Source organism: Lytechinus pictus, chromosome 2, assembly GCF_037042905.1.
Source record: "Lytechinus pictus isolate F3 Inbred chromosome 2, Lp3.0, whole genome shotgun sequence".
NCBI lineage: Eukaryota > Metazoa > Echinodermata > Echinoidea > Temnopleuroida > Toxopneustidae > Lytechinus > Lytechinus pictus.
This window is the reverse complement of record NC_087246.1, coordinates 31,226,039-31,253,484: the sequence shown is the minus strand read 5'-3', so window position 1 is coordinate 31,253,484 and position 27,446 is coordinate 31,226,039. Positions and strand designations below refer to the sequence as shown.

The 27,446-nt window shown below is 35.6% G+C and overlaps 1 protein-coding gene across 1 annotated transcript; it reads left to right on the top strand.

Moving 5' to 3' along the window:
* The first annotated feature begins 782 nt into the window (after positions 1–782).
* On the top strand, positions 783–26,626 carry LOC129281450 (serine/threonine-protein kinase Chk2-like). Its single transcript, XM_064115437.1, has 13 exons — positions 783–1,376; positions 2,933–3,063; positions 3,518–3,596; positions 5,173–5,238; positions 5,821–5,911; positions 9,000–9,108; positions 11,363–11,416; positions 15,378–15,442; positions 16,693–16,792; positions 17,156–17,194; positions 18,537–18,864; positions 19,590–19,753; positions 20,336–26,626. Exons 1-13 carry the CDS (start codon positions 1,169–1,171, stop codon positions 20,519–20,521), a joined length of 1,620 nt encoding a protein of 539 aa, XP_063971507.1. The 5' UTR covers positions 783–1,168; the 3' UTR covers positions 20,522–26,626.
* Positions 26,627–27,446: the final 820 nt, after the last annotated feature.

Below are 27,446 nucleotides of genomic sequence, written 5' to 3'. Positions count from 1 at the left end.
TGTAGGTGAAAGCTACAGCAGAGGGGGGGGGGGGGGGGGGGTTGTCGTTTATGAAATGACCATCGGAATACGACAAAGTAGGCCTATGCTTTCCTACAGAAAGGAACTGCATGTGCTTCTCCGCCAATCAGAATGAAATAAAGTTGTCAGACCAAAAATGTGGGTGGAAACGTCTCCCGCAGCCGCGCCCCGAAGTTCGTAAACTCTCTTGCCCCTGGGCCACCTTTCTGAAATCTTAGGGAAGCAGTATATTTCTGAACACTGTCTTAGCTCCTTTATTTTTCTAACATCCAGAGACAGGGGCGGATCCAGGATTTTCCAAAGGGGGGGGGGCAAATTTTTCGAAGGAAAATTTTGACAAGCCCCCCCCCCCCAAAAAAAAAATAAAGGTTTTCAACCACAAATTAAGGATGTTTAGAACCCGAAAAATTTTGACAAGCAAAAAAAAAAAAAAGGTCTTCTATTTCAAAAGAGGGGGCATTTTTACATTACAAATTCTAATTTTGCTTCTCAAAAAGGGGGGGGGGGTGGGCATAGGGGGCACGTGCCCCTGGATCTGCGTCTGCTCAGAGATATGACAAAATCGAATCGATATTCTGGGAAATGCCATGACTTTTATCTTTTCTCTGGACGTACCGCCTGTCAATGAGGCCCCCGGGGTCAATGATCATGATCAATAATTGGGAATCCCCTAGCTGATCGAAATCCTGGATCCGCATATCATCCGGATACATATACCCTAAGGTCGTTGACCGCAAACGCGCGATCGCCACGTGGTTTGTCAGCTGATTAGAACTAGGCCTGCGATACGGTGTGTTTTGGATTTTTACCCCAAAGAACTGACAATTACTTGGATTTTGCTTGCAGAATTCAAAATCAAACGAAAGAAGTTGTTTTGAAGTTCATTGAATTTGCAGAAACTATTGGATTGTTGATGTCATCTTCTTACCCAATGAGCTAATTCAAAGATGGACTCAACAAGGAAATAGTCCAGTGGCAGTGTTCCTGAATCTCGCGCCGCAGTATTTCGTGCCGCCGGATTGGATACCTACGTCACGGTACATCTGCCGGGTCAGAGTGGCGGAGGTTAGCCTCGAGTTTCCGCTGAGCACTTACGTAGCGCACTCGGCCCGGCGTTCCCGTGTTTACTACTGCATGTGTGTGCGACATGAGCTTGAACGGCTCGAGCTCGAGTTCCGTAGAGCCCAACACCACATCGAGCAGTGCGAGTGCAAGTCTGTCATCCGGGGGAACTTTGTCGAGTATGGAGACTATTCCAACGCAGGAGGTTGCTGAAGGAGATTTTGATTTTGTGGAGGAGAAGGTGGTTGTTTGGGGTCGTCTGTATCCTATTGGAAAATGTTTTAAGAGTGTTGGTAGGTCTGACTTCTAGTTCTAATACTAATATAAACCCTCTAATCCTAAATATTAGAATTTACTTGTATTGCCAATGAATAAAGGCAATATACATGTAGTACTAGTAATAATTTAATACTAGTTGTGCAGGTCATTGTCACTAGCCCCTACAAATACAATACCATACTTTCATCGTAAGTTAGGCTATAAAATCAAGAGATCAGTCACTAAACTAAGTTCTAAACACTTACAAACAGTGTCAGCAAAAATCTGTACTTGCCCTATTGCCCGGGGCAAGTAAAAGTTAGAGTCGGGCAAGTGTTTTGAAGTTAAGACCAAAACTACTTGCCCAAACTGGGAAAGCCAATTTCTCACAGTGGAAAATTAGGGTCCACATTTTTTATATGATATCGACCCTAATTTTGGTCACATGTAGCAGGTAAGATAAAATCACTTTGGAAAGGTCTACATCAGTTAGAAGTTCAATGGTTTATAAATCCACAATGCTTTCATTTGAAGAGGTAAAACTTTTTTTCAAGGATTTTTTGGGGCAAGTGAAATACATTTTTGGGCAAGTATATTCCAACTATTTAAAAATTTACTTGCCCGACTGGGAAAGTGCTTCTAAAAAGTTATGTAGCACCCTGAAGTGGTAGTTTAAATACTTTAAAGATTTTTATATTTGTTGAAAAATGAATGAAATAGGCAGAGCCGAGTCACCTCAGGCTCAGCTTTTCGCTGTGTTGTACACATCTGAATGATCTGATCCAAACTCGATTTGAAACAGTTGGCTTAACTCTAACAAATTGTTCACACATGCATCTACTGTGCTAGGTGCTGATGGACAAATCGAAAACATCAATTTTTACTTATTCTAAGTAATGGCTAATGAACATTTGAAATTCAATAGTATTTTCAGTTGAAGCTTTTTTTAAGAAGCAAGGTTTTCAATCCTTTTTAAACGCTTTGTTGATGATCAACAAATGATTCTGATATGATTAGACTTTCATAGAATAAATAGAATAATTAGAAACCAGAATAGTTATAACTGAATATTCAGTATTATAGTATATTAGACAAATTTCAATATTTTTTTTCAGTAGGCATGAATCCTTGAAAATTGCAATTTATTGAATTTGTATTGGCCACATCATGGCCTCCCCCCCCCCAAAAAAAAAAGTCACAACTCTTATTCTTTGTGGATTTTAGTCGCATGTTTACTAATATTTATCTGCTTATTGAAAAAAAAACTCACCAGGGTGAACTTCCCCATATTTAAGTTCTATTTTATAGTATGATCTGTATGACTCTCAAGTGGTAATTAAGCTATCCACAACAGATGTGATTAAGAAAAGTTTTATGAGTTGTAGGTGGAGGTGTATTATTATTTATTGGTGATAGGTGTTGAGTTGCTATCATTTCTATCAGCATCAAACGCGCCTTCATCTTTTGTACATAATATTTACTGAATATCCAGGCCATGGTACAGTAAAAGGACAATAAATTGAATCTGCAAGACTGCAACCATATTTCATTTTGTTCATTTTATTCTCTCTTTTTTAAATGAAAATTGTAGATTTCTTAGATCCAAAGGAAGAATACCTCTTTGGAAGGGATCCTTCTTGTGACATCTGTTACAACAGCCCCGAGATAAGCAGAAATCCCTGCTACCAGACACTTAGCAAAACACATTTCAGGATATTTAAGGTGAGGAAATACAATGTAGGTGACCACCCTCAATGCCTGTCATCTACTGGAGTTACAAGATGTAGGCAGTAGGCTTATACCTAAAAAAAATCATTCTTCATTGTTATGATTGGGTAATGTCATGGGAATGGGATTTATCAACTAAACTTGTAAATGCTCAATGTCATGGTGCTCTTCCATTTTAGTATGGACTAAGTAACACATAATTAATTTATGAAAATATTTCTTCTCAGCTAAATGTCCACAATGTTTTTAGAAGGTATTTTCATTCAACATGAAATAAACTGACTATCAATTGTTATTATAGATTCAGTCATTCAGATACCATCACACAGGATGTTAAAAGTTCATTTGAAAAAAAAAAGTTTCAGTTTAAAATTGTAAAACAAAACATTTTCATTATGGCAGTCCTGATATCAAAAGTTGCATTAATAATTCTTCTTGTGTTTTCCAGGAATCAAACGATAATTGCAGTTTCTACTTTATTGAAGATAGGAGCTCAAATGGCACCTTTGTGAATGGAGAAAAGATTGGTAAGAAGCTAAAGTAAGGTCTTTGATGTAGATCTCTTTATAGGGAAAATAACAACATTGAAATAACAAAAACAATGACTTATTATCAAAGTTTAGGGATCAATGGTGAAATCAGAATCTCATGTATATTTTGTATTCTTTTCCCTCTTGTATTTCCCTTCCCCCTTTATCTTCAAGTCAGTGCAATTTTTTTTCTCATGATATTTCACAAGAAGCTTGAATGTCTGTGTTCAATCCTCTGAAATACATGTACATATTACCCTATTTATCATAGGTATAAAAACCTGTACAGAGGTTTTTCTCCTGTTCTGTAATATCAACATAAATCTATCACCTCCATGTACTGCCCTTAAAATACCTCATTAATTGTTTGGGGGATTTCTTCAAAATTCTGTTTGGAGGTTACAGTTTTCAAAACTTTCCTGTTCTCTTTCATTGTTGAGAATACTCCCACTTACTGTCCATGAATATACTTTTTAGGGGAACTTAAAGGTAAATGCTAGTTTTGGTAACGATATCAAAATGGGTTCGTACAGAATCCAATGAAATGACCACCAAAGTGTCTGTTTGTATAAATAAAACATATGTGCCAAAGGATTCTGGAAGAAATTGTGTAATTGCTGAGAAATCAGCAAATAAGCACAGGATTCGGGTAGAGCGTCGGGCCCGACATTCGAAGCAATAATTATACACTGTCCCACGTGTGCTTATCTGTGTTGGGGATCTTCAGCCTGAACATTTTTCAGCGTAGATTTCATGATTTCACAAAGTTCAGTTTATGTAACTGTACCAGATCTAGATCCTCGATGATATACTGACAATTAAGCCTTGTTTTACAGACTTTCTCATGAAATCAGTGTTTACTGCAACTACTGGGATTTCTCTTTAAAAGCTTTCTAGTTCTTACTGAGAGTATTTGTCTGTTCCTCTATTAATACATATGCCAAATTTTTTTCACTTACTGCCCTTGAGAATAACTTGAAATACCATTTCGGGGGAAAAATAATATTTTTTTTGGATGAGGGCTGTTTTCATGCCTCTTTCCATTCAAAACTACTATTAAATCGGATGGTACATGTACATGTAGTCATACACACAATGGCCCGTATTCTGAACTCGGCTTTAAATTAAACCCTGGTACAAAGTTGTGGTTTAACAATGAAGAGCCAATTGGGCACAAATCTCTGTTAGTACCTGTTTAATTTATTAACTCAGATTATGACATTAAAATCATTTATAACTGTCTCAGAATGATAACTGAAATATTTTCTTCATTATGAAAGCTAAGGGAAACAAAATAGTAAATATAAGAAATATACATTATAAGCAGAATTTTTGAATTTCTGGCTCCCCATAATTTTAGCACATAGGTAAACCATGACTTCAGAATACAGGCAAGAAACTTTATTTCTCAGTTAATGCAGGGGTTATTGATGAAAAAGTTGTTGACAGCAATGAAAATTAGGCCTCGTCATGATGTCGTTTGTTGTACATGTAGGCCTACTATAAAAACGCACAAATTAAGCAGACAATCAATTAACTTTATTCAACCCTTTCCTATTCCACACTTTTCAAGGTAAAGGGAAGAAGAGAGTTCTAAACAACAATGACGAGATTGCTCTTTCATTATCCAAAAACAAAGGTAAATAGTAATGGATTTTAGCACTTCTTTTCTCCCTTCTTGTAAGCATTTTTTTCCTTTGTATGGTTGAGAATTTTTTGAGAAATAATGAGTTTTGGAGACTTTGGTTGTATTTTGTCAGTAAAACAAAAATCCTTGTTAAACGTGAAATCAAGTTCTTTCAGAATTTGACAAATTACCAGTTTCTCATTTTCATATATATAATAGATTATGTGCAAAATGATTCTAATAGACATTGCTCAGTGATGAAGTAAAACACTTGGCTTGTCTGGTTGTCAAAATCTCATTACAAAATAACAGATGATCTTTATATTACTCTAGGCAAGATGTCGCCTTGTGGTGAAAAAAGGAAACCCTAATAACTCTTTTCTATCTTTGACAACCATTTAGTGTATTCTGGGGTATTTTTTAAACATTTTGCCTGTATACTTTTCAATTCCTCTTGCATCCTTATAGGAATGTCCCTATTTATATGATTCCATGCCAGTATGGTCATGTGATGCAATATTATTGCACTTCATTTATGAAGTGCATGAAGCATGCATGACAGATTGATTTACCAATTGATATGTGTTATTTCAGCATATGTTTTCATGGATACATCGGATTCGGATCAAAGTTATCTTCCTTCAGCACTTAGAGAAAAGTTCATCATGTCAAAAGTATTAGGCAGGTAAGTGAGGAGAAATAGTTTTTGTGTTATCATCATCATCATCATTACCATCAATATCATAATCATCATTATTATCGTCATTGTCGTCATAATGATCATAACTGTCATAACACCATCTTCATTATTGTCATTTTAATTGTCAATGTCATCATTATCATCAATGTCATTGTGATCATCGCCACCACCATCATCATCATCATAATCATCATCATCATCAAAGTAATGAGTCATCTCCATCATTATTATCATTATCACCATGTCACTATCATAACATCATCTTTATCATTAATTTCATTATCATTGCCATCTATATTGTTATCATTATCACCATCATCACTATCATCATCACCACCATCATCATCACCACCATCGTTATTATCATCATCATCGTCATCATCTTCATCAATATCATCATTATTGTCATTGTTCAGCAAGAAATGTTGTCAGAGACAGAAGATACATGATTTAAAGGGGAAGTTCGAAGTTCACCCTGATGAAAAGTTTGTTGTAAAACATAATAGAAAAAAAAATATTGGTGAAGATTTGAGGAAAATCCATTAAAGATTAAAGTATTCAGAAATTCAGAACTTTAAGTCTATGATATGTGACGTCATTTACGAGCAGCTGCCCCATATGTTCTAATTCCGATAAGTTTTTAAAACTTTGATGGATTTTCCTCTAACCTTCACAACTATTTTTTGTTATTTTTTTCTGCTATTTTTGCAATAACTCCTTTTTCAGGATGAACTTCCCCTTTAATAAGGCGGCTAGCCATTTCATAGTTAGTTCTAGAACAACTATTCAAAATTTATGTTTCTTCTTCTTTTTCAATCAGATAGGTACATGTACTCAATAACTTGTTAATTTTTTTATACCAATCTGGGATATCCAACTCTAATACAGGAACCACTGTGTAGACCAGGTGACACGACTTTTAATATTAGTTAAAAATTAGGAAATGTTCCATTACATTGTCCTTTTTAAACTGTCATTTGACCTGTCGCCAAATACCGAACATGACTGAACAATTTGATGTTGTTCTTTAAAGCGTATTTTAAAACAACCTATGAATAATGATGCTCATCTCGTTGATTTAGAAAGTCCTATTCTGGTTTATAGCTTTTGACCTTATCTGCTCATGTGCAAATTGTAAAAATGAAATGTCTTAAAGTCTACTCTAATGATTGATTAAAGCAAAAACAAAAACTGTAATAGCTGTCCAGTCCAGAAATGAAATATTCAAAGATAGCTACGAGTAATTTGATTACATTACAGTAATTAAAACATTAATAACTTTTTCATATTAAGTGTTGATATGATAATCAAATTTGCCCGAATTCGCAAAGGTTATTTTTGAAAACCCACGGTTGAATTCATGGTTTATTCAGATTTCCTGTATAAATTACGCTTAATTTAGCATGTATCAGGTGTGTGTATTAAAAATGTCCAATGCTGATGCGCGCTTTTGTCACAGTGCGCCAAATTGACGTCTGTTACCATGGTTAGATACACTATTTTATTCATGAGTCCACTGTTTGAAGAGTGGACTCATGAATAAAAACAGTGGACTCATGAATAAAATAGCGTGGATAACCATGGCAACAGGTGTCAATTTGGCGCACTGTGACAAAAGCGTGCATCAGCATTGGACATTTTTTAGTATACGCGGTAAAATATTAAAACGTAATTTATACAGGAAATCTGCATACCGTAAACCATGGACTCAACCGTGGGTTTTCAAAACCACCTTTGTGAATTCGGGCCAATGTGTTTCAGCCAGATTGATTGGCCTACATGTACATCACATGTAAATTACATTTAACTATTCATAATGTGTCAATGAGTGATGATAATTAATTGCACCTGTTACAAAGAGGAAGGAAACAAACTTTCTCATGTTCAAACAAGTTAAGCAAGTTGAATAATACAGCAGGGTGGGTGTTTTTGTCAGACACATCAGGTTCTGTTTAGAGTTCATTCCTCTTCATTATAAATATAAAATTAACAATATTCTTATTTTAGGTTTTCCATTGGTAATAAATGTAACTCTGAATAATATATATATATATATTCCACATGTTGTAGCACCAGTCTTATGAGAGTGTAATGCCTGATAACACAAAAATGTCATTACATTTGTTAAGTTTTAATGTGTACTGAAGTCTGAAGATATTGTAAATGAATTCATGTTTAGTCAACATCATCTTGAATTTTGTTGAAGATGCCCAGGCCATGGCTCATACATGTTACTAGGTCTTCTCTTGCCACACAACAATATATGCTCACTTTGAAGATCTTTGTGAAGCTTTGTATGTCATGTCTCTTTCTCTCTGGGTCCAGAGACATGACATCACAAACAAAGCATAACCCCTCTCTATACAGTGCGTCCCATAAAAAAGGTAACCAGGATTCGCATGTCTTTATTCTTCAAAGGCAAATGAATTATGATATTTCATTTACATAATCATGTAATTCACGTATTCCTCTTTATTTTGATACCTAATATGAAACAAACACTTCATGCATTAATGAGCAAGATGAGTTTGAAGTTTTAATGTCAAATCCAGGTTGCGCAAAAAAATTGGACAAGATTGGTTCATGATATGACGATCGTGCTTATTTGGCTCATTAGCATTTCTTTTGTATTGTTTGTTAAGATTCTCTCAGTGATCCCTGAAATGAGAGTGGATTCAGATTCACTCGTGAGTTTCTGCGCAAATCATTTCTGATATGTCTCAATATTTATTGTTTGCTATCTGTTGTGCCGCCCATGCGTTAATGATTTGCTAAGCTGTTGGTTTTAAATTAGAGATGAGATTCCAATCTTGCCATGAGTATCAAATTTATAGTAAAAGCATATTTGATAATTGTGAAATCTTTCTTTCAAAACGGGCTTTCCTTTTATGTGGGATGCACTGTATACAAAAAATAAAAACCTACAATGTACCTGTATTATGGAAATTATCTTGTTGTTTGTTACTTATAGTTTCATATTACTGCATTTTTTTTTACTCGGCTTTGAAAAAATAGAGGTATTGTATTATTTATTATGAGGAGATTTACAGACCTTGTGATTTCTATTTGTTAGGGGGGCCTGTGGGCAAGTGAAGCTAGCGTTTGAGAAAGGAACATGTCGGAAGGTTGCAGTCAAGATCATAGAAAAGAAGACATTCTCAATAGGAGGGACAATGGTCCGGGTAAGAAACTTCTGAGATTTATCTTATATATTATGAATTCTTCTCCTTTCTCATCTCCTCCTTATATCTTTCTAATTCCTTCCATCTTTCTATTTTGCCTCATCCTCTCCTCCCTCTCCCAGGCTTCTTTTCTCCTTCTCTTTTTCTTCTTTTCTTTTTCTATTACCCCTTCCATTCTCTTCTTATTTTATAATTTTATATGGGATGAATTTAATGAATGAGAATTATTATTAAAGTTGAATTAAGAAGGGGGTGAGTTTCCATAAATATAGGTTCTACATACAATATATAGTATATATAAGTTGTTCAAACACATAGCATGTCACAATAATCCTCTGCCTTCTCGATATTTTGCTTTGAAAGTCTATGAAATTAGCCACCTGTCAGAGCCCGAGAGACGAGTGTACAGAAAAGTCACTCGGAGTGTGACGTCACCGGGGGGAATTTAGTATAAGAGGTACCTGAATGTCATACAGAAATGCTATGCAGAGAGAGAAAGATATTTTACAATTTTTTTTCAAAGCAACTCAAATCAAACAAATAGGACTGATATGTACAAATCTTTACTTTCCCTGTATAAAAAACAGTATGAATAACCACCATGAACTCTTCAATCATGATGTAAGATAGCAAACAGTGAGTTATTGAATGATATTTTCACTATTTCTCATTTATTTTATCACGATGTTCAATCAAGTGAGTAGCTGGAAAGTAATTCCGGCGGCTAGCTCAGCGCGCGCTGAACGCATAATACTAGTACACACAACACCCAGGCATTGAGTGTACTGTTATGGTCTGGTATGTCGACTTAGTTCATGGCCGTGCAGCGATCCCCTGGCGTTTTTTCTTCTTTTCTTTTGTCTTTGACTCCACTTTTATATCCTCTGGATCATTTTCACTCATAGCTCATTCCACAGAACAATCTTGAACCAAACGTATAGTATTCTTTCTCGGCCTTTTGAGTTGTTTTCTATATTTAATTACGCTAGGGGTCACCGTCACACATAAGTGAGTTGAAGACAGAAAGATATATAGTAATTAGTATACATCTCTATGGTTGAAGACAACAAGAACGGTACGGTAGCTCGACAGCTAGCTGCGCCGGAGCGGGCGGCCGGTCGGCACAAAGCAATTCCGCAACCAACTGTGTTTTTTTGCAAGAGCCGCGTCACACGCGGATAAATATGTCATAATAACACGTCTGCTACGTTATCGACTGGTGAGAAGATCTCGATCAAATTTCATATTATTCACCTTGAAATTATTCCTTTAGGGTCTATGGTATCATTCTGAGGGAATTCACATATTTGGAATAATAGTACGGCCACAAATATTTTAATCATTTCCTCTTTGCAAGTTCTATGGCTCGCAGATACAACTTCAACTGCAGTTATTCCATATGAAGGAGTACGTGCATAGTACACAAAACGGCACTGCCTTGTTTACTTCACCGGGACCGAATACCCCCCGGTGACGTCACACTCAAAGAACACCCGTCTCGGTAGGCATTGCAGGAGCGAACTCAGGGAAAATGGGTAGGGATAAATCGTTCAAATTCACTATTTTGAAAAAAGAAAATGGGGGGTCGAATCACCTATTAGTGTTTGGGGGTTGTAAGGTTGCTATTAATGTAAATATCTCAATATTTGGAATCGTCTTCTTAATTCAACTTTAATTCTATCTGCCTGGATCAAATTTTGCATATTGATATGAAAAGGTAACACGCTACTATAGGCCCTAATAAATTTCTCTTTGTGTCTCTCGAATCTAAATGAACTGAGTTCTGTTTGCCATCTGATAATATTGCTCTTTGTGTCTCTAAAATTTGAATCGACTTAGCTGTGCTATGAATTGCTGTCTAATAATAATAATGATAATTCTGGCTATTTTTTTTAATGCGCATATCCATCTTGTCGAGGTGCTCAAGGTGCTCGTATATTAATCGGGTTAAGCTAGGCCACCAACTTTGGTGTTCCACATTTTTGTGGATTTCTTTTTGCCAGTACGTATTTACCTCACCTCGGTCTAGTGCAGCTCAATGGATGAATTTCTTGTTGGACAAAGTTGATTCAACCCTCTGATCGCAAGGCGAGAGTCGCAACAGCTAGGTAACCCCCTAGTCGTGTGTACCTATACAAAATAATATTGTAAAGCAATAATATTCCTATTGAAAAAAAAATGGGGTGTCTACAGTATAATTACTGTGAGGATGTTAAAAGTATTGACATTAACCATGATTTTTGTGTCATTCCAGAACATGGAGAAGACAGTGATGGAAGAAGTCAGAATACTAAAGAAGCTTCACCACGTGAGTGATGAATTAAAAAAAAAGTTTTTACATTATTAATATTACTTATATTTATTTTATATTTCCCATGCTTTCATGGTAAAGTAAACCATTTCATCTATTTTCAGATAGTTATGAATGAATTGAGCCTCAAACGTGCTGACAAATTGAATCTCTACTGCTAGAGAGTTGTGTCACAATTGGTTAAATGTTAAACCACATGTACCGTAAGGGCACTAGTATTCAACCCGTTTGGAGAGTTTCCTCAAATATATAGAAATATAGAATTTACCTGAATTTCAGACCCGTCTTATTTCCAAGAGCAAACGCTGGTTATTCTTTTTCCGTTACTTTTTTCTTCAACCAGTTGACTGTGTGCGCGCGCGATCGAATTATACGGCGACGGATTTTGGTACTAGTATTCAACCCGTCGGCACTAGTATTCAACCTAGCGATGAAAGATGGCCCTGTCTCTCAATCTGCCCTTGTCCCATCCGACTATGGACTAGACCATTTGAGATGAGACCAAACAGGGAATTAATCAAAGCCAGAGACTTACATAGATCTAGATCTAATTTAGCAATCTAAACCCTTTTGAGATTTGCTATCAATCCTCACTAGGTTGAATACTAGTACCATTCAGTGCAAAAGGCCATCGCCGCATAATTCGATCCTCCGCGCATACAGTGGACAGATTGACAAAGAAAATATCGACAACAGATTACCCTGGAAATAACAAAGGTATGAAATTAAGATAAATTCCCTATTTCTAAATATTTTGGGGAATATATCAAAATCTTTGAATTATGCCGGGTTGAATACTAGTACCCATACGGTATATTTGCCCTATGTCATGTCTGCATGTTTCACAATGATGTGCTGCTTATTATGAAGGTATATGTGCAGCTCTCTTGGTCATATTTCCTCCCTTTGCAAGTAAGAGCTGTTTGATTGACCTAAAGGTCACTTATTCAGTCAGGTTAGCAAACAATTTCAATGAGATTCCCCTCACAGATCTATGCCTGTATATATTGTCACCCCCCCCCCCTCCCCCTTGCCTATAGTGTACAGCAAGGTGTACATGTATAAATATAGCTTTCCTTCAAGGAAATACATTTCTCAATATAGGATTATGTTGAATCAAATGAGTGAAGTGTACCAAGGAAGTTTGATACATATATTACATGCAACATTCATACCACTTCATTCAATGTTTCTATAAAGAATTTCATACTATTACCCAGGGCTCCACACTAACCCTTTTTTTCTACTGGTCCAACCTATTCATGTCGGACCAGTAGATACCCAGTTTTTCCATTTTTTACTGGTCCGAACCTAAAATCTACTGGTCCCCAAAATAAAGAAAACATTAATAAAAGGCGTGAGTTTATTTTGCTGTCCTATCTTGTTACCCCCCCCCCCAAAAAAAAAAATGAAGGAATGAAAGACAAAAAGAAAGCAAGACAAAAAGAAACAAAGGAAGAAATAATAAAAGAAAGGAAGGAAGAACAAATAAAAGGTAAAGAAAGGATAGATGTGAAGGAAGGAAAAAAGAAAGAAAGAACAAAAGAAAAAAAGGAAAGAAAGAAAAAACAAAAGACAGAAAGTAATGAAAAAAGGAAAGAAGCAATAAAATAAGAAAGAAAGGGTATAAGGAAAGATGGAAAGAAGGAAAAAGATAGAAAGGAAGAAAAAGGGTAAAGAATGGATAAATGTGAAGGAAGGAAAAAAAGAAAGAACTGAAGAGGGAAAGGAAGGAAGGAAAGAAAGAACAAAAATAAGAAAGAAAGAACAAAAGAAAAAGAAGAAATAAAGGAATGAAGGAAAGAAAGAAAGAAAGAAGGAAAGAAATGAAGCAAGCAATATAGAAAGAAAGAACAAAAGACAGAAAGAAGGAAAGAAGCAATAAAAAAAGAAAGAAAGGGTAAAAGGAGAGATGGAAAGAAGGAAAAAGGAAAGAAAGTATTGAAGGAAGAAATAAAGAAAGGTAAAATGATAGATAGAAGGAAAGAAGGAAGGAAGCAAGCAAGCAATAGAAAAAAGAAAGAAAATGTAAAACAGATGAAAGTAAGAAAAAAAAGAAAGACCGAAAGACAAAGAAAGGAAGGAATGAGGGAAAAAAAGAACGAAAGAAGAAAGGAAAGGAAGCAAGCAGTAAAAAAAAAAAAAAAAAAGGTAAAAGGATAGATGGAATGAAGGGAAAAAAGAAAGAACAGAAAGGAAGGAATGAATGAAAGAAAGAGAGAAAGGGCTGAAAGAAGGAAGAAATAAAAAACAAGAAATGGTAAAGAAAGGATGGATGGAATGAAGAAAGAAACAAAGAATGAAGGAAAGAAAGGGTAAAAAGAAGGAAAGGAAGAAAGAAAGAAGAGATAAATATAGGATGGATGGACTCAAGAATAAAAGAAAGAAAGAAATCAAAAAAGAAAGAGAAAAAGAAATAGAGAAAAATGTTAAAAGGACAGAAAGAATGAAAGAACGAAAGACAAAGAATAATTAAAAAAGAAAGACAGTAACAAAAAAAATTAAAGAAGAGAGGGAAGAAACAAAGAAAGATTGAAAAGAAAGAAGGAAAGAAAGATAGAAAGAAAACAGAGGAAGAAAGCTAAAACTATCATAAATAAATTATCAGTTTCTTTTTGGCTCAATTAAGATATAGCTACGAAAGAAACCAAGTGTATCAACACACACACAAATGCATATGTGGGGCTATCATGTATTCAGACGATATCACTCGAAACCCGATCTCTTTGAACTAAAACAGAAGTGAAAATTTCTCCTTTTACTGCTTACAAATGACAGTTACCCCAATTTTTTGGAAATATGGACATTATAAGAGCTTTTCATTAGTGTGAAATGTGAATTTTGACCGTTCTGTGAGAGATTTCTGCCAGAGGTTTGCCAAGCTTCGCCAAGCTTCGTTCGTGCAGCCAGTAGAAAATTCACCATGTGGGCTGTGTGGCTGGCTAGCCATATGTACACTGTATGTTACCCTAGTAAAAATTGCATGCGATTCATTCTGTGTGTATTCTGTGTGTGAATGACCAAATTTAACGGGAGGAAAATGGTTTGCAATTTGAGTCATGGAATATTTTTTATGTTTATGTTGGACTAGTGAATTTGACCATTTCTGGAAAAATTACTGGCCCAACAATGGTTTTTATTACTGTTTATGTCGGACCCATAAATCTTGCTATTTTTGGAAAAATTACCGGCCCGACAATGATATTTTCTTACTGGTCTTGTCGGACCAGTAAATCTTGCTATTTCTGAAAATCTACCGGCCCGACAGTGATTTTTACCAGTCTGGGACCGTCGGACCGGCGCTAGTGTCGAGCCCTGTATTACCTCATACTTCATGCTATCACTTTATACTATTAGAAACTAGACTACTTCACTAAAAAAGAGTCAATAACCTTTGGTCGTCTATACATAGCCTTGCCCTTGGGCATTTTCATTCGGTTAATGTTGATTTTGCACTAAAGTGGTGTAAATGAATTATGATGAATACATTTATATTCCTCTGCTAAATTCTCAATGATTCAGGGTGTTTTGCAATTCTACATGTAGGAATCATAACCCTATATTGAATGCAAAACTGCTTTGTTGATTCAGCACTAATAATCATAAATTGCAGTTTATTCAACAAACTTGTGGTATTTGATGATGTGCTTCTATTGTGATACTTTACCTGCTATTTTTTGAGGGACAATAAAACTTAAAAGGAATAGGGTCATTTGTTCCATTATTATATTCTGTAAACATTACTTTCTGGTGTGCAGAACTGATAATGTAATTATAGCCATCATTCAAGCCCTTTAGGTATATCTATAGTGAAAAAGTAATGATGGAAACCAAATAACAAACCTGATAATTCACTTTACGTGTACTTGAAACAATGCAAATTGATGCAGAAATGAGAATGAGTGGTAAGGATTTATAATGTTTAATAATATATTTTTGTATTTCTTGTTATGTTCAGCCATGTATTATAGGTATAGAAGATGTTTTCGACACACCAGAAGTCCTGTATATTGTACTAGAATTGTAAGTATTTTTATAGCATTGATGGTTTCATAATTTCACAATTTTATTTTGTATATTTTTTGAAATTTTGTATTTTCATCAATTTAAGATGTTTTGTGTATTTCCAAAGTGCATGAACTGAAAATTAATAGTCTGATTAATAGCATGCAAGTCATGTGATAATATCATTGGCAATATTTTGAAATGAAAATCAATCACAACATATACAAATATGACAAAATATGATTTGCTATTATCCTGAAAATTTCAAGTTGGACATTTTTCATTCACTATCATAAAATGACATGTATGAAAGTACAGTGCATCTAAAAAAATTATACACTTTTTAAATGACTGCCTGATTAGAAATATATCACTTTGGGGAAAAATTTCTGTATATATGGAAAGCCAGTAAAGTCAACTTACAAATGACACCATGAAGTTGGAAAAAAAATTGTATGAAGATTATGATTTATGAAATAATGATTATTATTTGATATTTGAGTGGATATACCGATAACTTTTTATTAAATGACTGAGATTAAAGTTAATACCATGATTTTCAGAATTTATTATTAAAGTAACAGACCGTTCTGGATTTTATACGTTTATGTATTAGCACTCAGTCTCTCAACAGGATGGGAGAAGGGGGGAGGGAGGGGGGCTAACTGTTCTGTTGACCCTTATCCCATCAATCTACTTCACCCACTTATAAAGTCCTGTCTCGCCCCATATTCTCCTGACTCCCATCAGGACTGTTGAGATCCAAATGATAAAGTTAAAATGCTGCACTAAAAATTACGATTCATGTTCAATCATGCCGTAATTTCAATTGAATAATTCGTAATTTCAATTGAATAATTCATGAAATTTGCTCAACAACCAAAACTCATCATGATTGATCATCAATTTTTCACAACAACCTCAAATTTGCAAGTTCCAAAGGACTTGCCTCTCAAAAACTGGAAGAAATTGGAAGGCTAATTCCTGCCCAGCCTAATTCATATACCCTTTATTTAAGTGGGCAGTGCTCATTCAAGCATGAATAGTTTTTCAACTTTTTGGTGTCATTTGGAAGTTTGCTTTATTGGCTTTATATAGGTCTCCCCTAAAAAAAAGTGATTTATTTTTTATTTGGCAGTCATTTCAAAAGTATATTTTTTGAGACGCACCGTATTTGAAATATACCGAATATACTGTACACATTGAAGTATTACAGCATGTACAATAATTTGATCATGATATTCATTTTCATCCATTTCCTGTTTTAGGGTTGAGGGTGGAGAACTATTTGACAGAGTTGTGAGCATTGGGAAGTTTGATGAAGCTACTGCTAAATTCTACTTTTATCAAATGATTACAGCTTGCAAGGTATGTCTTGGATTCTGAATTATAAAATCTTGTTATTTATTGCAAGTTACAATCTGATGCTGTAATCTGCTGATCATAGTTGTCATATGATTCTAATATTTGTTATTGATATATTTTGATGAAATGAGACCCTGACATTTTATTTTAATCTGTTTGTTTTTTTGTTTTTTTTACTTACAAGTTGTAATGAAAAATATTAATACTTTGAATTGTAAGGCATGTAATGACCCACCCCAACAAAATAATGTTAAAAAGTATTCATAAGTGTTTGCCATGAATACAACCTTATTGCTATGCTTGATGTATTGAAGGGCTTCAGATGTACTCTTTATTTTTTCAATTTTGTCTTTTTTTTTTTTACAGTATCTACATGACAATGGAATCACACACAGGGACTTGAAGGTAAGATTTTGTTGCCTGATATTTTGGTTTACAACCATTTTGTTTAATACCAGTTAGTCTAATTCCTGAAGTGGCTTATGGTGCACCATGTGGTGAGTCCCAGAAGGACTAAGGATAGTGGATAAAGGTGAGAAAGTAGAAAATGGAAAATCAGAAAAGTTGAGGGACTTGATTAGCTGGAGAGATGAGAGAAGGCTGGTTTGAGTCGGAAAGAAGACCCGACTCTTCGGGCAGGTTGACTGTCCGTCCTGAGGAGTGAGTGTTTGCTAGGCATGCTGCGGTACTTATGGCGTGTATATGGACTTGGCATAGAAAAGCTGGCTGGTAGGCTGCTGTCGGTGGTGGCGCTCTGTGTATGTGGGTCACTGGTAATGGCGGAAAGAGCGGGTGGCTGGTTATGCAGATGTGGTGTTGTGGCATCGGCCTAGGTTGTAGCATGGTGTGGGTGTTGGCAAACACTCGCTCCTGAAGACAAAGTCAACCTGCCCGTAGCATTGAGTCTTCTCTGCTGCTCTGCAACTCAACTCACCGACTCAAGCCAGTCTTCTCTTATCTCTCCAGCTACTCCAGCCTCTCAACATTTCTGATTTATAGTCCTTTTATGGGCTATAGGCCTACTCATTTTCAGAAAATAATTACTCTCCTTTCTAACCTTCTGTTTTCTCGCCTCTCCATGTCACTTCTACTTCTATCCACTTTTCCTACTTGTTCTAGTACTCACCACATGGTATGCTGTAAACCACTTCCATACCACCATACAACCAAACATCATCTAACCAGTTAGTCTTCTATTCTCTATTAAAGGGAAATCCACTCTGATGTCAAGGTAGTTTAAATAAAAACAGAAAATGAAGAGAAATCATCACTTCAGTTTTGGTGAAAATCAGGGGAGCATTTCATCAACATTTTTGTCCGACAAGTTGTCAGATCCGACATCTTTCCTTGATTCTGATTGGTCGAGAGGCCCTGTTACTATGGCAACTGTCGGATAAAACAGGACATGTCGGGTAAAACGTCTGACAAATCCTTTCATGAATGCTCCCCTGTATAGGCCTCTGAAGAACTGACACCAAATGATGATGAAACTTCTCCCTGAAATTATGAAGACTTTGGCATCTTAAGGTTTGTTTATAGTGAACAATCAGTGATGGAAACTGCCTTTAAAATCAGTAACGCTGATTATAATATCTTCCTAAATCCCATTCTAAGTACCTCTTACTCATGATGACGACAAGGAAACTGGACTGAAGGTCACTGACTTTGGTCTCTGTAAGTTTGTCAGTGAAAAATCAATGAAAAATGTTTTTAGAATCACTGATTATAGTATCTTCCTTAATCGCAGCCTGAGAACCTCTTACTCATGACTGACGACAAGGAAACCGTCCTTAAAGTCACTGACTTTGGTCTCTCCAAGTTTGTCGGTGAGCAGTCCCTGATGAAGACCCTATGTGGCACACCTACCTACCTCGCCCCAGAGATCCTGACCAGTATGGGTATGGGTGGCTACACAAAGGCCGTCGATTGCTGGAGTATAGGGGTCATCCTCTACATCTGCCTTGCAGGGTACCCTCCGTTCTCGGATGAAATCAAGGTGATGACCTTGGAGCAGCAGATCAAGAGGGGTTACTACAGCTTCCCAACAAAGTACTGGGGATCAGTATCAGAGTCAGGTATGGTTTTAAGGTCTGAGCTTGGCCAGCCTTGAAGTTGCACTGGGGCAATCCCACCTGAGAAAGCAGTCACCTTGCTTCATATTTACCATAAAATAATCAAATTTGTAGTCCTGAATGCCCAAATTCTGTGATTAAACAAAGCTTATACAAACAGAAATTTCACTGTGACATTGTTTATAATGCTATTTGATATTTAAGACATTTTTTTTCAATAGAAAAGGCTTGATTCTCAGGTAATTGTGTTATCATAGGTAATACCACAATATCATAAATGTAACGATTTTGGGGGATTGAACAAAATCATCTGATAGAACAAGCTCATTGTCCACATATTACATGATAAAAAGGGAGGCGCAGAAACTCTGGCAATGTTGGTATTACCCTTGTGGAAATGCCCACTGACAGATGTTGCAATTTTTGCTTAAAAAGGATATTGCATACCTTTGTCTTTTGGCCAGATTTCTTGTTTTCACAAAGAATAGCATTTCTTGATTTTTGTTCTTTAATGGAGGCTTCAATCAAGGAGTATAATAAAACTATATTGCAGCTAAGAGAGGTTCTTTATGCATCTGCTCTTATATTACTGAGCAATTTGATATATCTTTAAATTGAAAAGTATCTGAATTTGATCGGCATCCTTCAAATTAGTCATGGGCCAGGAACACTGATGTGCATGTTTGGTACGTAATAATTGAAATATAATCTCATTTCTTACCATGCAGCAATTGATATGGTCAAGAAACTTTTGACTGTTGATCCGAAGCGGAGACTGACTACCAAGCAGGCCTTGGCGCACCCATGGCTTCAGGATCCAGAGGTCACTGACAAGGCCGAGAAGGTCATGTACCCCAACAGGAACGGACAGATGCTTCCTCCTACTGCTCCGGTAAGCTTTGGATTTTTTTTTCAATTTGACACGTGGAGAACACCATAAAATAATCAACTTTACCACAATTCTTACTTTATTCTCTGAACTGCTCAAGCCCTAACGATTTAACAGCGTTACAACCATTCATATGAATTAAGAAACAGAGACAAATCATTCAAGGTAGGTCCCAGAGATAAGTGGATGGACACAAGTAATACGTTAATACCTTTTGAAGAGAAATCTTAGATACATGAAGACCAACATAGGAACATTGCACATGGTAGGTCGCAAATAACCTGACTTGGTTGAATTTTGTATTGAAAGAAAGCTAAATACTTTGCCATGTTTATAAAGTTACCAATGCCTCGCAAAACTAGTAAAGAGGGGTCCCAGAATAAACTGATGAGAATTTGGAGTAGACGAAACTACACTTCTATTGATCTAATGAATTATGTAATTCCTGTAACTTTATTCTAGGACCACCCAGTTCCATTACGTTGTAGGAGTCCATTGACTACTTTTAATTCTTTAAGTGAACATAAGTTACCTGCAACACCCCAATACAGTTATAACTTACTTTTAAAAATTCAATCCCTGTAGGTTCCTGGAACCAAGAAGCGCACTAGAGAGTCTGCAATGAGCACAGACGATGAGCATAATGACGACTCTGGGATCGGTAGTACGACCTCTAGGAAGATGTCAAGGAGTGACGACAGTGGGGACAGTGCCTTTGACAAGACAGAAGACGTGTCAAAGGTCGTTACGAAAGGAAGTGGAGATGCATAACGTCACCACCTGATATATGTGATAAGAATCATGACATGCCTTCCTCATATGGACAGACACTCGTTCAGTGCGTGTATTGGCTATCATCGTAGATTGTGGCAAGTGTAGAAGATAGAGTGTATGCTTTAGATGACTGCATCCATTATCACACGTTACCCGTTGTAATAGTGATGATCACCACAAATTTCTTCATCGCAATGTTCCATAACATAAGTATGAGTCATTTAGATCCATGTTTTTAGCAGAAAACTGACCAGTATATTTTCCATTCTGATCGTCCCATTATTGTGTAGAGAAGCTATTGTTGCAAAGAAAAATTCATGATATCCGCATGCATCGGGGCCAACGGACTGACATTGATGTATCTTAGAAATTGTTGTGAAAACAATAAGCCTTTTTGCCTTGAGTACAGAGAAGTGGGAGGCTTTTTATGGCCAGTTATCTGTTGAACTCTTGAGGTATTCTCTTTATCTTTCATTGAAATTTTCTTTTGTAGTAACCCTTTACAGGAAAAAATTATGTGTGTAACCTCCTCTTTTTTGTCCTATCAGTATTATTATATCTTATCAAAAACATTTGTTAACTTCAGTACTGTATACTGCTTCTTTATTTTCATGGGGCTTGATTCATAACGCTATTTGTAAAGATATGGATGATCCTATAGTCAATTTTGGAATATGGCAAGCCAAGTTCACTTTGCATCATTTTCAATCACACAAGCTTAAGTTGAAATAAACAGATGTTGATTCACTTTCCAACAGCTAACCAATCATTTTATGCGCGAAGAAGATCATTGACTGCAATTTTAAATGAAGCTATTTCAAATACATTTTATGAATTGTATGGAGAAACTCTGAGCTCAATCTTAGTGAGGGCCATATTGCAGCCATTAGTATAATAGTCATGCATAATTTCACAAATATCTTTGAAAATACCCCCTTTCCTTGTTGATATACTGCTTTGGACCTATTTTTTCGTAATTAAAAAAGAAAAATCATGTTCAGTGACAAGCTGTAATAAAATGATATTTGCCAAAGTAATGGGGCTTCTGCTCAAATTAAACCAAGTATTTTACTTTGTGTCAGTGAATAACAACTTTCTGATGATGGGGAATGCTATGAAAGTTTGTCTGGAGTAGAGTTTGTTTCCTCTGAAATATTAAATATAGTTTCTTCTTACTTCAAACCAAAAGTATTATATTTCTATTATTACTCCAAGGTAATATCATTCCCTATTCTGGATTACTAGTGTAGTTATTATTGGGTATTGCTATAGTATGGAACTATCAAGCCCATGTTAATTGTTGCTTCAATATAGATATTATATCATAATGAAGAAGAACTTTGATTACCCCACATCCTTTCACATGTAGTAGATATTCTTTTCGTTGAAGTGTACCACGAAGCACAAATTTGTTTTTATACTAATGGATGTTTCTAATGTCAGACAAACATGTCTGTGATTGCTAGTAAACTGCTAGAACATGAAAGTTGCACTGTTTTTGCATCGCACTTTATACATTGCTGTTTTGTAGAAGGCTCATCTGGTTCTAGTAGGGAATCGGTTAATCCGTTGACTACTGGATTCTGTCATTCATCTGCCTCTTTCTTCCATTAGAGGACATACCTCTTGTAGAGTATTGTCGTACTTGTGCCGAAAAGGCGCAGTCGCAGGAACACGCGTAAATGAATTGTAGTGATGTACTGTACAAAATAGTAAATAAAATCTGCTGTTGAGCCAAGGTGCTAGTAAAAATCATCATGTCACTTAACGAAGAGTGACTGAAGAGAGGCGGTGCTTAAAGACCTCGATGGACGGGGCCGACACCGCTGTTGATGGGAGTGAATTCCAGAGGCAGGCCACACTTAATAAGAAGCTGTGTTGATAGGAAGATATTCTGCAGTGCTGCTGTCTAAACTGTAGATGATGTCCTCTAGTTGATCCAAGAGATGGGTAGAGGTAAGGCGGAGCCACAGGAATGGCTACGAGGCCATTTCATAATTCTGAATAGTATGGTGACTTTGCTATGGGCTCTGCATTCCGAGAGGGACTGCCATTGGAGTTTCTGGAGCGTTGCTGTACACGCTGCTCTGTTGGTCATAATAGATGTTACAAAACATGCAGTGCTCCATTGAAACATCTCTATTTGGGATAGGAGTTCAGTGGTGTGTGGGTCCCATACCATGGATGAATACTCCAGGGTAGGTCTGACATATGTCTTATAAGCTAGCTCTTTGACTTGTGATGGACATTTCCTTGGGTTACGCTGGAGGAAACCAAGGATGCTATTGCTCCTCTTGCAGTTATTGTTAAAGGGGAATCCAGCCTTGGCCATAAAATGTTGTGTTGGGAAGGAGAAAAATAAATTTAACAGAATGGTGAAAGTTTGAAAGAAATCGGACAAGCAATAAGAAAGTTATAGCTGCTTTAAAATTGAGATCACTAATACTATGTAGATTTCAAATTGGCAACTGGGTAAGTAAATTATGACAAGGGGCAAGGACAACTTCCCCATAGGCCATGTACTTTATTATCAGGGATTTGTGGTTTTCTCCTAAGTACCCATTCCCCTGGGGCAGTAATCTAAATATAACCCAGGTAGTATATTGTTTTATGTCCTCATGAAAGAAAATTATAATTTGAAATAAAACTTTTGGGAAAAATGACATTTTAGCCATAATATGTATTGGAGTACATAGAGTAGTCCTTGCCTTACATCACTATGACATCCCATATGCGGCCAATTTGAAGTGTCCATGGGTATAGTGATTACCAATATTTACAACTTTTGAAAATTCATAACTTTCTTGTTGTTTGTCCAATATTGTTCAAACTTTCACCTATCAACTTGTCTGATTTTTCTTTTCCTTCTAAAAACACGTTTTCATTTGGGTTGGATTCCCCTTTAACATGAGGCTTCCACTTGAGATTTTGATGGATGGTGACACCCAACTACTTTGCCTCATCCACAGTGCAAAGTACTGTCCCATGAATGGAATAAGGAACAGGTGCCCGTTTCATAAAGGACCTGCAACTGTTGTAACTTTGCCATTATGGCAACTACCATGGAAACCGTTATTATGATTGGGTGCTGAGCCCTGTTGCCATGGTAGTTGCCATTATGACAAAGTTACAACGGTTGCAAGTCCTTTGTGAAACAGGCCCGGGGAATGCTTGTTGGAAAACATGTACCCTTTGTCCAAAGATCGTCTGGTTCCAGTAGACAATCGGTTAACCTGTTGAATACTGAATTATGTAATTCATGTGCGCCTTGTACAGGGATCAGTAGGTTCCATTGGAAACCTGGGATGGGAGCATTTTATGTTTTGTCAGTGATTCTCAATTGTTAATGATTATTATGGGGTACTAGAAATTGTGTTTGATTGGATTCCTTATGATTTGTACTGGGACCACTTGTAGTAGGCAAGCTAGGTGGTATTATCAGGGGAACATTCCATAAAACAAGAGTAATTATTACAAAATATTATTTTTTTGATTTTATGATACTAAAATCCTTCTATCTGCATTGCTCAGAGCCACTTTGTCCATGAAAATCCCTATTTGTGTCATGAAACATTCCTCTGATATATTGCATTCAGCTTGCAAATAATGCACTGGTCACCATGCATCTGAATGCAATATCTACTATTACCCGTATCAGACATCTGAGCTGGTAATTCACAAAGCCATTTTGCCCTAGATTTCATGAAAATCTGGAAGGGATAAGCATATTAATATCGTCTATAAAGACTACATATATGTCAGTATGATTTTGTTGCGGGCATTGTATTTGATGTTTCATCACGGGCAGTGAGAATTATTTAAGTACATGTATACCACAAAATCACTCAATATTAGTCTTTTTATTTTGGAAATAAGCATCTAATGTATTCAAGGAGAGTGACATTAAACATTGTCAGGTTATGGTCATTGAAATCTTGCGTGGATCACAATCAACACTAATTCACATTTCTAACAGAGTGCAATATACTTTAACAATATTGCACAGGAATTTCCGATAGGTGGATGAATGCAATGCATAGAAGTAATGCAATACATGCTAACAATGTTGAACTGGATCAAAGAGAGGAATTCAAATATACGTTTTTTTTCTTTCGGAAACAAGGCTTTGTGTAATATTGCTTTTTATTTTGATGAAATTTAAAATACATGTTCAAATGCTTTAATTTCATTGATATTTTTATATGCATTCACAAAAATTGTTAAATATTTGGGTGATGTATTTTGGATTGATCAAATATAAATTGCAAAAACCAAACTTGTTAAACTACACCAGTGGAGGTAAGTCACCAAGTACCAGTGTTGAATTAATGGTGTTCGTTAAACACACATTGGTGTATAACATATTTTTTTGTTAGTTCAATACTCTTGAATGTGGTGTCATGTCCATACTGCATGGTGTAATGTTAACACCTAAGGGTGCAGTTGTCTCAGAACACTGATTTTAGTGTCTGTAAAAACTCAAGAACATTTATGATTGATTTTGCTTTCTTCACAAGAACAAGAGAATAAATTCACCATTATTATGTAAAATTGTATAGCATTTATTTGAGATGAATTTTCATACACCAGGTGTATTAGTTTGTCAAGGAAAAATCTTTCATAAGGTAGTTTATTGTAATTCATTAATAAATAAGTATTGTATTGGAATTGTATCTGTGCAAAAAAAAAATCATTTTACATCATTTTTTTACCCTTTTAAATTGCCAAAACATGTAACATGTCAACATTTGTCAATTTATAGATGCTGAATGTTTGCTAACCTTGCTTAATACACTTGCTACTACTTTGATATTTTAGTTAAAGAAAAAATAAAGCAAATATGCATAAATTACGTTTTGAATAAGAAATGTATAATTTAAAATTAATCGTTGAATTCCAATGCTGCATTGATAGAAATGACAGAAGAGACTGGCACTTCTAGATATACTACAAATTACTTCTTTGAATTTTTGTTCTACATGTGATAAATAATGCTTGAAGTTAAAATGCACAAGTAGGCTTTTGGCATATGCGTTATTATAACAACTCGATTTTGTAAACACTGGAAGGGTCTTTTATGGAGATCATTCTGAAGCAACAAGTGTCTTGCTCACTTATCAGATAGATTTACAGAAGATAAATTTGTCTGCTAGGTTTTGTGCTCTGTATTGTCTGCATTGTAATATACATAGTTTAATATCTATTTGTATTTCCTTCCTTTACACTTGGTTTAAAGTCATAAAGGACGTTTTGGCCAGGAGGTGTTCTTAAACCTTGTGAGCCTCTTTGGGTGTCCAATTATGTGATCTTGCATTTTTAAGTGTGCGCATGGGCAATGCTTTGCTAATGACACTTAATTTGGTTTGCATTATAAAAACTCTTTGTGAATCGGAAAGTGGCTTGAATTAGTAAAATTTATTGCGTCTTGTAGGATGCAGGGTCATATTCTGGTTAGAAAAATAGAATCCTTGTTTTATGAAAGAGTAGGTACGTGCGAGTTGTGTTGCTCGACTCAAATGGCTTTATACTTTGTAAGAATCCTCCAAGACACCATTTATGTGTTTAAACTTTAGGTGTGTCAGTGCGTGTGGCATTTGAATTATCACTGATGAGAGATGTCCATTGAACTAAAAAAGGTGTATTGCGTAAAAGTGTATATGAAAAACACTTAAATCATGAGATATCAATGCTATCCTATCTATATGTACTTTATTAGATATATACTTCAAATTTAGTTTCTATTCATTTTCAGCATTTGTATTCAATTTAATGATTTTACGTTCAGTTGTAGTTGTTTTAATTTCCTCTTTAATTTATCTAAAAGGTTGTTTGTTTTGTCATTATAAAATTGAACTTTGATTTGTCAAAATTTAGCAAATGTGATCGTGATGTTTGCTCATTACAGTTACTATTTTGTGAATAGGATTATAATGTATGACCAACTTGTATATAAGATGTAAATATATAATATTTAGATAATTATTTGCCAGCTATGTTTGTAGATTCTAAACATTTACTGATCAGAACTTTATGCATAACTGGTCATACAGATTTCTGGCAATTTTGCAACTGTCTTTTGTAATAAAATGAAAACAGAGAGTACTGTGGTGTTTTGGTTTGGACTTATTATTTTCAATGGCTTTTCTTAGTACAATTTCTATTTTGCCATTCAGGGTATTATAGACTCGAAATGATCTTGTCCTCTTTTTTTTTTTACAACTTGAAAATCATTGGGGAGGGGGGCACCAAATGAATGACAATGCTTTATTAATTTCTTAGTCTCCTTGATAATTTTACCTTAAAATTGTGTGGGAAATCTTTTTTTTCTCTATTTTGATATTTGTTGGTGAAAATCGCACGTTTTTCCATCAGGAAGGGTGGGTAGTTTGCTTTAGATTGAATTTAGAGAGAATGAGATTCAGAATTCTTGGGTAAGTGAATCGAGAGTTTTGGATGAGTTGCAGTGAATAGTCAGTGGGCTAAACTTTTTGTTTATCATTAATTCTCTGTTTGTAAAACCACTTCCCTTAAAGGAAAATGAAACATTTGAAACAAGATAGCTTGTGTGAAAACAGAAAAATCAAAGAAACAGATCAATGAAAGTTTGATAAAAATTGGATAAATAAGAAAGTTATGAGCATTGAAGTTTGGATCATTATTGTAATGTAGACCCTACAGTTGGCAATGGAAAAAGACGTGTGACGTCACATGTGAACAACTTTCCCATTACTTTTGTATATATTTCTCTTAAACTGCCTTTTTTGTCACTTCTATCAGATCATGTATTCTTTCTATAGGAGGGCATTTAAGACAGATTTTCAAAGAATACCTTGTGGATAAATAGTTTTTATCACCATAAGAGCAAAAAGAGATATTTGGGGGGTATTTTATACTCGTAGTCCATCACAGGGAAAGTTGTTCA